Genomic DNA, 13502 nt, shown 5'->3' with positions numbered 1-13502 from the left:
CCTGCTATTGGCAAATTACAATTGAGATGTTGTCAGGCATGTTTTATATTTATATGTTTCTCTGCCCCCCTCACCCCCCATCTATTTCATGAATCAGAGAGTAAAGTTATGGAAGATTTTGCAGTGGATTTTATAATCCAAGTGAACAATAGCCCTGGGAGTTCTATTTTGCTTAACAAGTTTTACCTTCATTGTAAGAAGGAAGTTGTGGTGGCTTGATGCATGCATCTGATGTGAGTACATTAGGTTAGTAAAGATGAATTGAGAACTCCTACATTCTAAATATTGGAGCCATTTGTTTAGACAGCTGGAGAAGTAGATTGATTGACTTTATGACATCCATAGTTTAATTTTTATTAGGTTACCTAAAGATCCATGTCAGATCCCTAAGGAATCTGTTTCCTTGCACAGGACAGTAAGTAGTGTTAGTGAAAAATTATATGTTAATCAAATTTCTATATAGTATTATCGTAATTTCTAGCCCTCTGTTTTCGTCTAGCTTTTGTAGTAGAAGACTGGTCTGTGTCGCTGAGTATATGAGAGTGAATAGAGAGAAGTGTGTACTGGTAATTTTATGATTAGCAGTAATTTTTCCCTATCTAAGTTTCCTACAAAGAGATGATGTCATGGTATGTCATAAATATCATTCATCATGTGTTTTATTCAGAGGGGAAATATTTATGTGTGTGTGTATAACTTGGACATTTGGCTTTCACTCATTAGAAAAATAAGGGACCAAAAAAATTTTTAGGAGAACTAACTGAGTGGTACTCAGAAGGTTTAGTTAATGAATTTTTAAAAAATAATTTGTCTGATGTTCTTGTATTATCCAGTAGGAATTCTATTGTTTTTTTTTTCTTCATAGATTTTATGTTGCAATTATTTGGTCCATGCCAACTCAGCTGCTAGATTAGAAGTAAGACTAAGAATTTTTAAAATATTCAAATAAAGAGGGAGATTAAAATGTTTTTTCATTAGCTTTCTTTTGCTTTCAATCACAGAGGGCTATTGTCTTTCTGTGATTCCTTGTGCTTATCTTTAACGACCAGTTTTCAGATTGTTGTGGTTAGAACAATTGTTTATTAATAATTAGAAATATGTTAGAAAGAAACGAAGGAAGAGTTACGCCACCAGAGATAGTCCAGTGTCTTTTGGGGTGAGAGGAGCATTACACACTTTCATTACTTTTCTCAATGAAAAAAGTTCATTACTATGGGTTATCTATTACGTATTACATACTGTGCTAAGGATAGGGGCTACCTCAATATCATTGCTTCAGGAAACTCTCAGTTTAGGAATTGTTGGAGGTAAAATTGGAAGGATGGGGTTGAGTAGGGTCATAATGAAGAAGGCCTTGAGAATTATAGAAAATTTTTAAATAGGAGAATGAAAGCCTCAGAGATGCACTTGAGGGAGATAAATCCTATAGCTTTTATGTAGGATGTGTTGAAGGTTAGAGGAGATGGAGGTAAAAATACCATAGTTGGCTCCAAGCTTTGGAGATTTGGAAATTCTTGGTTGCATTTGGAAGGAGACATTGTGAAGGGTAATCTGCATGATATATGATAGATTAATATATTGAGAAACATCAAGGATGACAAGATCTCAAACCCTGCTGTTTGATAGAATATTGAATGCCATAGAAAAAGAGAAATTAGAAGAAGTTTATTTATATAAAGAGGAAAAGACTTTTTTGCTGTTAAATTTATTGGGATAAGATTGGTTAGTAAAATTATATAGGTTTCAAGTGTACAATTCTATACTACATCATCTATATATTGCATTGTGAGTTCATCACCCGTAGTCAGTTCTCCTTCCATCACCATATATTTGATGGTGATGGTCTTATTTTATTGTAAGACCCGGTCTTGTTAATGTTTGCTGCAAAAGACACATTAGAACTGATTGTCCGGCTAGGTCTTATTTTCGGGGAAATGATACGAGTGAAGTCATGGTTCTCGACTTTTTTTGTTTGACTTATATTGCTTAGCATGATAATCTCAGGGTCCACCCATGTTGTCGCAAATGGCACTATTTCCTCTTTTCTTATGACCAAGTAATATTTCATTGTATATATGTACCACATCTTCTTTATCCAATCATCTATCAAAGGACACTTTGGTTGTTTCCATATTTTGGCCACTGTGTGATGCTGCAATGAACACAGGGGTACTTACATCTTTACAGATAAACGTTTTCAGATTTTGGGGTGGGTACGCAGAAGAAGGGATTGCTGGGTTGTGTGGTAATTCTATTCTTAGTTTTTTGAGGAACCTCCATACTGTTTCTCATAGTGGCGGTACCAATTTACATTCCCACCATCTGTATGAGGGTTCCTGTTTCTCCACAGCATCTCCAATACTTTTTATTACTTGTCTTGTTGATGATAGCTATTCTAACAGATATGAGGTGGTATCTCATTGTGGTTTTGATTTGCATTTCCCTAATAGCTAGTAAAGTTGAACATTTTTTATATCTGTTGCTATTTGTGTATCTTCTTGGGAGAAGTGCCTATTCGGGTCCTCTGCCCATTTTTTAATTGGATTCTTTGGAGTTTTTTATTGTTGTTGAGTTATATGAGTTCTTTAGATATTTTGGATATTAACCCCTTATTGGAGGTGTTGTTTGCAAATATCTTCTCCTATTCGGTGGGTCGCCTCTGTTTTGTTGGTTTCTTTTGCTGCGCAGAAGCTTTTTAGTTTGATATAGTCCCATTCATTTATTTTTGCATTTACTTCCCTGTCCTTTAAGGTCAAATTCATAAAATCCTCTCTGAACCCAAGGTCCGTAAGTTTAGTACCTATACTTTCTTCTATGCAATTTATTGTTTCACGTCTTTATATTTAGGTCTTTGATCCATTTTGAGTTAATTTTGATATATGGTGACAGCAGTCTAGCTTCATTCTCTTGCATGTGCTTTCCAGTTGTTCCCAGCATCATTTATTGAAGAGGCTTTCTTTTCTCCATTGTGTGTTTTTGGCTCCTTTGTCGAAAATTATCTGCATATATATATATATATATATATATATATATATATATGGGTTTATTTCTGGGTTCACAGTTGTATTCCATTGGTCTGTGTGTCCGTTTTTCTGCCAATACCATGCTGTTTTGGTAATTGTTGCTTTTTTTTTTTTAAAGTATAAATTGAAATCTGGGATTGTGATACTTCCAGCCATGTTCTTTTAAATTAGGTTTTGGCTATTTGGGGTCTTTTGTGATTCCATACAAATCTGATGTTTTTTTGTTCTAGTTTTTTTTAAAATGCCATTGGGATTTTGATGGGAATTGCATTAGATCTGTGTATTGCTTTGAGTAGTATGGCCACTTTAACTATGTTGATTTTTACAATCCGTGAACACAGAATATCTTTCCATTTCTTTGTGTCTTCAACTTCTTCTAGTAATGTCTTGTAGTTTTCAGTGTATAGGTCCTTGGTTAAGTTTATTTCTAGGTTATTTTATTCTTTTTGTTGCAATTACAAAAGAAATTGTTTTTCTCATTTCTTTTTCTGAAATTTCATTCTTAGTATATAGGAATGCAATGGTTTTTTGTATACTGATTTTGTATCCTGCAACTTTGCTGTATTTGTTTATTGCTTCTAATAGTTTTTTTGTGGAGTCTTTGGGGTTTTCTATATAAAGAATGTCATGTGCAAAAAGTGACAATTAATTGTCTTCATTCCCAATTTGGATGCCTTTTATTTCTTTCTCTTTCCTGATTGCTCTGGCTAGAACTTCCAATACTATATTGAACAACAGTGGTGACTGGGCAACCCTGTCTTGTTCCTGATTTTAAAGGAAAAGCTTTCAGTTTTTCAACATTAAGTATGATATTAGTGGAGAGTTTGTTGTATATGGTCTTTATTATGTTGAGGTACTAGGAAAAGGATTTTCATTTGAATTATAGTATATCACATAACTGTCTTCACAGTAACCATGCAAGTAAACTGAGGCTTAGAAAGATTATTGCTTAGGTGTACACATTCAACAACTAGGAGTGCCAAAATTTGGAAGTGGGTATTTCTGATTTGAATCCCTGTGTTTTTTCCACCAGGTTAATCTTAAGCATGAATAATGTACAGTCCCCATTTAAAGGGGAAAAAAATATATTTTAGATCCCCAGTATTGGCCTAAATAATTTTATTAAAATATTTAATTTTTAGATGTATATAAATATAAATTCCTTATGCTTATCACTTTTTTTTATTGGGAAAGGAGAACAGGACTTTATTATTGGGGAACAGTGTGTACTTCCAAGACTTTTTTTTTCCCCCCCAAGTCAGGTTGTCCTTTCAATCTTGGTTCAGCTTCAAGTTGTTGTCCTTTCAGTTTTAGTTGTGGAGGGCGCAGCTCAGCTCCAGGTCCAGTTGCCGTTGCGAGTTGCAGGGGGCGCAGCCCACCATCCCTTGCAGGGGGACTCGAGAAATTGAACTGGCAATCTTGTGGTTGAGAGCCCACTGGTCCATGTGGAAATCGAACCCGCAGCCTACGAAGTTAGGGGCACAGAGCTCTAACCGCCTGAGCCACCGGGCCGGTCCCTTATTACTTTTATACAAGTATAAAACAAAAGTAAATTGTATAAATGAAATATGAACAAAACTGTAAAACATTAAATTTAGGGTGATGATGATGTTGTTTTGCTGAAATGAAATCTTTCTTTGCATGGTGAATGTACTATGGTCTGCCTTGGCAAGGTGTGCAGTTTTCTATATATTATATATCCTATGATAACTCAATTCCTACACCACTTTTCCGTATTTGAATGCTCTAAAGCTTTCCTCTTTAAATCATAAGTTAGGTGGTTTGGCTTTCATTTGGCATAAATAGATCATTTACCTTGTAAGACCCTTCTGTGCCTTTTCTTTAGTTCACCCTAACTCTAGTACCACTGATTGCAGATATGAAGTGGTTATCCAGATGATCCAGAATATACTTTTTCAAAATATAACATCAAAATGAAAATACAAACTTTTCAAATCTTCATCAGGAATCATGGCTTATAGTCCACTGCTCCTAATTTGGTTTCAGAAATGTAGTTCTGTAGCTCGCTTTTGAGATGTTGATGTTTGATTTTAGAAATCAAAGTTAAAATCCAAATAGTGTGGTGAACCAGTTAGTGCTGGTGGTAATTTCTAGGTACAAAAGTATAGTTCTTAAACACTCAGATATTTCTGTCTAAACATCTGCAATTACTCATCTGCAATATGGTGATAGGTCATCACTACATATTATTATGTGTAAGAATGAAACCAGTTGTTCACCCAGGTTGTCCTCTACCTGTAACTTAGAAAAGAACAGTGTTTCTGTACTGGTAATATTCTGTAAGAAACTTTAAAAAATGTAAAAGCATAGAGCATTTTTCATTTCTATCTTATGTTATTTTTTCATTTTATATTTAATTCATTTCTTTTCATGGTTACTATCCTGAATCAGTCCCTCCATTTAGCACTGTTTTGAACCAATTACTGTAATAGCCTTCTAACTGGTCTTACTGCTTCCAGCCCAATAATGTGCTGATATGAAGTTAATCCTCCTAAAGCACAGCTGCCATTCTTCTATTGATTTTTAAGCTCTGTTTTAGGGCAAAGTCTTTGGTTAATTTCCCATAATTCCCTCCGCAAAGTTGATGAGCAATAAGTATTTGTTAATCAAATGACTGATAAAAATCATAAGGTAGTTAAAAACTAAGAGAACCTCGTAGATTTTTAAGATGGAATGTTATTGCAGAGTGTATTGGTTAAAAGCTAAATCTGAGTATTTAAAAACTTATTTGAGTTTTTAAGGGAGTTTCTCAGTTTGTTAGTGTACCTTATGACAATGTGAGTTTATTTCATTTGAAGTGTTGTGAAGTCTGAGCATTATATAAACCTATTGCAATCAATAGACAAACCAAAGTTATCTTTCAGAGCCTAGTGTACAAAATGCTAGTTTTAGATGACACCCCTTCTCCATGGTTAGTTTATTCATTTTTCAGGTTTATATTGAGAGGTTATTATTTTCCTGCTCTGTTCTAGGTACTGGGGACGGGATACCGTGGTGATGAAGACAGACAAGACCTTGTCCTCATGGAGCTTGCATTCTAAAGAAGTAGGGGAGGGAGAATCAGACTCTAAACAAAGGGACTTTCTGATTGTGACAGATCCTATGATAGAAATACCAGGGTAATGCTATAGAATGCCTAGGGCAGTGGAAATGAGAGTGGGGGTGCTAGTTTAGATGGAGCTTATAAATGTAATACAGTTGAGACAAATTTATAAATCATTAGACTTTCTGAAATGAGTCAATCTTTTAAGTTTCATCAGACTTTAATCATTCAACCATGTTTGACTTTCAGGGGGGAAAAATCTCAATGTATTGACTTCCAGAATCGTACTTTGCCTTTAGAACTTTGTTTTATGAGCAAAAAATATTGAAGGCATGGGGAATACATTGTATGTTCTGTACTCTGTTACTACCATACCTTGAGAGGTAACCCCTTGTACAGCTGAGGTGAACTAAAGTGCCTCAGTCCTATTGGCTTGTGAAGATACTCTCTTTTCTTGAAGTGGTCCTCCACACACTGGTGATGAGGTTGCATGTGATAGTAGTACATGTCTTCCATTCCTGAGGGATAAAATTAGAGTGATGATTCATGTAACTAGATGGCCATACCCTTTCCTGCCATGCCCACAAGCTCCTTTTGAGAGTTTCTTTTAGCATAAGCCGCCCTGCCTGTGACCCTGATTGAAACAGATATGGATATCTAATCATAAAGCGGTTATCATACTCCGCTCAGTGACTTATGAGGTGTGCTGGCTCCAGAACTCTGCACAGCCCTATACTACATAGAGACTGGCCAGACCAATCAGACCTTTTCTTGTTAGAAGTTTGAACTTTATTCCTAGTTCAAAGGCAGACTCCTACTCTTGTAATTCCTAGTCGCTTTTAAGAGAACAAATAAAAAGACATGTTCTTCTTAATGACACAGCTTCAAAAATACATGAAGTGAAAATACACGGAAGAGAAATAAACAAATCCACAATCATGTTTGGGAATTTTAACAGCCTTTCTCAGCAAAATAAGACCTAGCCGTACCATCAGCTCTAATGCGTCTTTTGGAGCAAAAATTAATATAAGACCCGGTCTTATTTTAATATAATATAAGACCGGGTATAATGTAATGTAATGTGATATAATATAATACAAGACCCGGTCTTATATTATATAAGACCGGGTCTTGTATTAATTTTTGCTCCACAAGACGCATTAGACCTGATGGTCCGGCTAGGTCTTATTTTTGGGGAAACACTGTAGAAGAGGAAAAAGTAAGACGGTAGAAGATCTGAGCCATACTATCAACCAACTTGAGCTAATTAACATTTATAGAACACATTCTTTTCTGGTGCACATGCGGTGTTCACAAGATAAACCATATACTAAGCCATAAACAAGTCTCTAATTTCAAATGATGGAAATGTTATGGAATGTATTACATTCACTGACAATAATTGGAGTAAGTTAGGAATCAATAAAAGATAGAAAATCCCAAAATATTTGGAAATTAAATAGTACACTTCTTTATTTTCCCTGTGTCAAAGATGAAATCATAAGGAACGTTAGAAAACATTTCAAGTGAATGATAATAAAAACATTGAAGTTAGTAGGAAGCTAAAGCAGCATTTTTTAATGGAAATTTTTAATGTTAAATGTTTATTTTAGAAAAGAAGAAAGGTTTAAAATCAATGATCGAAACCAATGATCTGACAAACTTTCTGTAAAGGGCCAGATAGTAAGTATTTTAGGCTTTGCAAGCCATGTAAAAAATAATTTTTATACACACAGACACACACCTCCTCCTCCTAACTATTTAAAAATTGTGGAAACCATTCTTAGTTGGAGAGTAATTAAACAGATCATATGCCTGATTTGGTCTATGGGCTATAGTTTGCTGAACCCTGACCTATGCTTCCATCTTAAGCTTCTAGAAAAAGAACAAATTAAACCTAAAGTAAGTGGAAGGAAGGAGATAAAGATAACAGTCAATTAAATAAAAAATGGACAACTGAGAATATCAATAAAGCCAAAATGATTCTTTGCAAAGATCAATAAAATTGATAAATCTCAAGCCAGACTGATCAAGAAAAAAGAAGAAAAGACAGAAATTACCACAATGAGAAATGAAGTGTTGACATTTCTACAGATATTAAAATAAAAGAATATTATATGTAACTCTGTTAATAAATTCAGTAACTTAGAGTAAATAGGTAAATTCCTTGAAGGACACAAGCTATCAAATATTGAAGATCACTCAAGAAGAAAGAGATAACCTGAATAACCCTACATCTAGTAAAGAAATTGAATTGATAGTTAAATACCTTCCCACAAGAAAGTTTTATGTCTAGATGGCTTCACTGGTGAGCTCCAGCACACATTTCAGGAAGAAATAGTAACAAAGCTATGCAGACTTTTCTTGAAAACTGAAGAGGAGGAAACATGTCCTAACTCATTGTATTAGGGTGGCATTATCCCCAGACAGTAACTACAAGAAAAAAATAACCTACGGACCAATATCCCTCGTGAGTGTAGACAACAATGTTTAACAACGTATGAAACAGAAGTCAGCAGTATCCTTAGATGGCATGCAGACCCGCACAGCATCTCCCTGGGCCTCTCCATGTCTGCTCTGTGGGACTCGCGGGCAGTGGAGGAACTGGTAACACGGGATGCTCATGGTCCTTGCTGTGCCGTGAAGACAGAACTAAGTCCGGTGTCTGACCCGGGACCACTGTGTGGGCTGGCAGTGTCAATGAAACAGCAACAGGCTACTTTGTTAGCCTGCCTGGAGGTCAAAAGTCTCAGGTCCTTCACAGTTCCTAACAGTTTGGGCCATGAGGATGGAGTGCTGACAGAGACATGGCTTTCTGGAAGAGGAAGGATGAGGGCCTTGCGGACTGGGTTAGGGGATAGGAAAAGACTCACTGGCATTTCCAGTGCTCTTACTCAAGTGATAAGGGTGGCGTGTGCAGGAGGAGTAAGAGTTTCAGTGTTCTACCGCTTAATGAATATTTAGGGGCTGAGCTGAGAGGTAGCCCAAATGGTGCTTTGGTTGTTGTGTACTCAACGCCGTAGCCCCAGATGAAAGGCAGTGTGGCTGTAAGTTCTGAGTTAAGGAGTCCCCCGAGGTGAGAAACTGGTGTGATAACTGAGGATATAGCGCTTTGGTTGGATGGAAAACATTAGAAGTTTGTTTAGTTGAGCTGCCAGTGTGGGTGCTTGAAACTGAAAGTAAATGCACTGATAGGCCACTGTCTCCCTTCATGGCCTGACCTCTCCCTCCTCCTACACCTTGACTTCAGGTGTTTTAAGGAGAAAGATGAATAGGAGTTGGGCTGAGGTCTCCCAGTCCTTAAGGGTGATGAACGGCCATACCCACCTGTCTAAATATGCTGGGGGAGCTTCAGGGAGAGGAGGGAGTCAACCTTTTATGGCTCTGTTGGGTACTGGAACCCGTCATCCTCCTACCTTGTTCTGGGGGAGATGGAGTACTCAGATGGAACTGACAGGGCTTGGGCAAGTCTGCAGTGGGGAAGGGAAGCTAATGTGACATTGTGGGTGGGGCCCTTTGCTGTGTACTGTTTGGCATCCATTGCTAAGATCTATTGGTACTGATGTTTTACATACCTGTACTGTAAATGTAATGCCCCTATGTGCCTGCGGGGACTCTGCTGATCAGGAAGAGCCACGTGTAGAAAAGTGCCAGTACTTTGGGGTCCCCAAGCCCTAGTGATTCCTTTGAGCTACAAGTTATTGTGACTCATGATTCTGCAGTATATACAAAGAACTCATGCAGCTCGATAAGAAGAGCGTATCTTTACGTATAGCTAAAGTTTTTAACAGGCACTTTTCAAAAGAAAATATACAAATAGATAATATGCATGCAAAAAGGTGATCAACATCATTAGTCATCTCGGAATTGCAGATTAAAACTACAAGGAGATACCACTTCACACCTATTAGAATGGCTAAAATGAAAAGACCAACAATACCAATTGTTGGCGAGGATGTGGAGCAGCTAGAACTGTCCTACATTGCTAGGGGGTGTATAAAATGGTACAGCCAAGGTGGGGAATCATTTCACAGTGTCATGCAAAGTTAAAAATAAACTTACCTCATGACCCAGCAAGTCCACTTCTAGGTATTCAAAAGAAATGAAAATATGCATCCATAAAAATCTTGGAACTTGAATGTTCATAGCAGTATTATTCATAAGAGCCCCAAACTGGAAACAATCCAAATGTCCATCAACAGGTGAATGGATAAACAAATCATGGCACATTTGTACAATGGAATATTATTCAACAGTCAAAAGGAACAGAAGTACTAATAAGTACAAGAATAAAAATAAATCTCAGCATGCTGAGGGGAAAAGCTCATACTGTATGATTCCTGTATGTCATGAGTGCATAATGTGTGATTCCATTTAAGTGAAGTTCTGGAATGGGCAAAAAGGCAAACTTAATCTATAGTGATAGGACAAATCGGTTGTGTAGGGTGGGTTTGACTGTAAAGGAGTAGACTTCTTTTTTTTTGTCCATTTTAAAATACCAGTGATAAGACTTTAAGACAATATAATTTTGTGATTAAAGTTATGAACTTTGGTATCATAAAACATATCCTGAGTTTGAATCCTGGCTTTTCCATTTACTAGCTATGTGACCTTGGGCAAATTATTTAACCTAAGTTTCTTCATCTGTAAAATAGGGGTGATAGTGGTACCATCTTGTTGTGAGGGTAAATTAAATTATGCCATCACTGGTAGATAGTAAGTGGTCAATAATGACGATAAATTTGGCAATATGTTACTGCCATGTCTGTTACCCTTAATCTCAGAATAGTTATTGCATTTTTATATTTTTAAAAAGGGAAGAAAAAAAGAATTGTTGATTAGATTCCTATGGATCTTTGATATTCTGTGGGCAAATAACTTACTGCTGTTTAGTCAGTCATAAATATAATATAATGTGCTTCTTCAATAAGTGAAGACAATGATACGGACTCCTTTATCGGAAGTTCTGCATAAACTTTGGCTAAAGTCATCACAGTTCTGATTTGTTTATAATCTGCTTTATTACCACTTGTTTTCTTTGTGGGGACTGGCTGTAAATCTCTTAAATGGTTCCCTTTTTGACATTTTAAATGGCTGAGGAGGATTTGAGAATCTTCTTTCTAGATAAAAGTTTCTGTGGAGCTAATTGATCAGACGTGGGCCAAATAAACCATTTGATTTGCAGTTACTGAGATGGATTACTCTACTGAGATGGATTACAGTCTTTTAACATTAATTTGAGTATTTAATGGATTTTTATAAATGGTTGAATACCATCATTTTAGGACCTAGTTCACTGGAGATGTGAAGATATTTTCCAATATCTGTTTATATTTTAAAATCTTTGTTTTTGTGTGTGAATTAGCAGTTTTCGAGTCTGTCAATAAGAGGGAAAAACCATAACTGGGAAGAAATCAAATGATCAGAAATGTCAAAGATTAAAAAGTTTTATGAACGGGTATTAGAAAGGAGTTTCCTGTAATTATGTGACGTAGTGTTACCTGAATGCAGTATACTTTGGGGTTGAGGCACAGCAAATGAGAATGTTTGCTTCTAGTTTTGTGTCCCACTTATACTTCAGATTCTTGAAGGTTGAGGGTATGATAAAATGGTTTAACCTAAATTCACATCAGGAATATTCTTCATTCAATTACGTTAATAAAAAATACCATTTTAAATTTTATCATTTTTTCATTTGCATCTTTCTTGAATAATTTTTTCCTTAAATCTATTTTCAAAACCTAAGTAATTTTTAATTTTTCAACTTTTATTGCAGCGCCTGATCAACTTTCTATCAGGAGAACGATCATGGAGGTGGTGCCAGCTGAGGTGAATAGTTTGCTTCCAGAGGAGATAATGGACACTGGTATAACTTTAGTGGATGATGATAGTATTGAGGCTGTTATTGTTTCATCCCCAATTCCCATGGAGACAGAACTGGAAGAAATTGTCAACATAAATTCTACTGGTGACTCTACAGCCACGCCCATTTCCACGGAACCAATCACAGTGTACAGTAACCACACTAACCAAGTTGCAGTGAACACCACAATTACTAAAGCAGATTTTAATACCACAGTGAAACCAGCTTTTCCAAGTGGCCTTCAAAAACTTGGTGCTCAGACTCCTGTGACTATATCAGCCAATCAGATTATTTTAAACAAAGTATCACAGACATCTGATCTTAAACTTGGCAATCAGACCCTTAAACCAGATGGACAGAAGTTAATTTTAACAACTTTGGGCAAGTCTGGTTCACCAATTGTTTTAGCACTACCCCATAGCCAACTACCCCAGGCTCAGAAAGTTACAACTCAGGCCCAGTCAGGAGATGCTAAGTTACCACCGCAGCAAATTAAAGTAGTTACCATTGGAGGGAGGCCAGAGGTGAAACCTGTCATTGGTGTCTCAGCATTGACCCCAGGAAATCAACTGATTAATACTACAACTCAGCCCTCTGTGTTACAGACCCAACAGTTAAAAACAGTACAGGTAAAAAAAACAAAAAAGGGGGCTTATGAATTAAAATGCATGTTAAACTGATTTCGCAGTTGTGTTTGTAGGGTGATGAAATGCTTAGTTGTTATTGAATTCTTTTGAATGTTGCTTTTAGTAATTGTGTGGGGTTTTTTGGGTAAAATTTGATATGTCTAATGCTTTGAAAACTTTTGCTAGAGAACTTAGAACAAACTTAATTTTGGTTAAATTCCAAACGAGTGTATTTATAGCTTTTTATTCATTTTTAAATGCATTTTATTCTCAGTAGTAGTTTGATTACAAGGATGTTCTGCTGGTATAAAGATGCCAGAGTTGCTGCTGGGCTGTCAAAAAATAATTCAGACTTGATTTGTTTCATTTAACAGATGGCCAAAATCTAGGAAAACTTGCTGCTCTGAGAAATCTTTGGAACCATAAATAGTACATACTAGCCAGTGTGTGCTTTCTTTGGGTTTACTGTCATAGCCATCATTCATGTTTACATTGTGAAAAAGGCATTGCCATGTGATGGAAGATAACATACAGGCTTTAGAGTTGGACCAAATGGATTTGAGTCACCTCTCTGCTGCCCTACCACCTGTGGAACTTTGGATAGGTTACTTACCATCTCTGAGTTTTTGACTTTAGCTGGAAGATGGCTGTTTGATCATGATGAAATATGCAATAACAGATAGTAGTTGATATAATTCTCAAAATTTTGAGGATCCTTTGAAATGGTACCTATTATTAGTATGAATAGGATCTTAACATAGGAGGTTCACAGAACATGTATTAAATGGTTCCCTATTTTTCATGACCAAATAGGCCTTTTTGGGTCACCACTACTCTTAAAAATACAATGATCCACTTAAATGACCAGGAAACACAAATGCATTCCCTGTTTGAGAGTCACCTTTTGAAAAAAAGAGAAGGCATGA

At 36.3% G+C, this 13502-nt stretch overlaps 1 protein-coding gene across 6 annotated transcripts in view; it reads left to right on the top strand.

Moving 5' to 3' along the window:
- Positions 1-13502, top strand: part of LIN54 (lin-54 DREAM MuvB core complex component) — a 63227-nt gene that overhangs the window by 2916 nt on the left and 46809 nt on the right. For 3 of the 6 annotated variants that reach the window (XM_033106546.1, XM_033106544.1, XM_033106547.1), the window contains exon 2: positions 11864-11916. In XM_033106546.1, the coding sequence (XP_032962437.1) occupies positions 11896-11916 (21 nt within the window). In that variant the 5' untranslated portion in view covers positions 11864-11895. Of the gene's footprint in view, positions 1-11863; positions 12580-13502 lie in introns of all 6 variants that reach the window. The other 3 variants (XM_033106542.1, XM_033106541.1, XM_033106543.1) reach the window with 1 other exon arrangement.

The sequence above is a fragment of the Rhinolophus ferrumequinum genome, chromosome 5 (assembly GCF_004115265.2).
Source record: "Rhinolophus ferrumequinum isolate MPI-CBG mRhiFer1 chromosome 5, mRhiFer1_v1.p, whole genome shotgun sequence".
Lineage (NCBI taxonomy): Eukaryota > Metazoa > Chordata > Mammalia > Chiroptera > Rhinolophidae > Rhinolophus > Rhinolophus ferrumequinum.
This window is presented reverse-complemented; position numbering and strand designations above follow the sequence as displayed.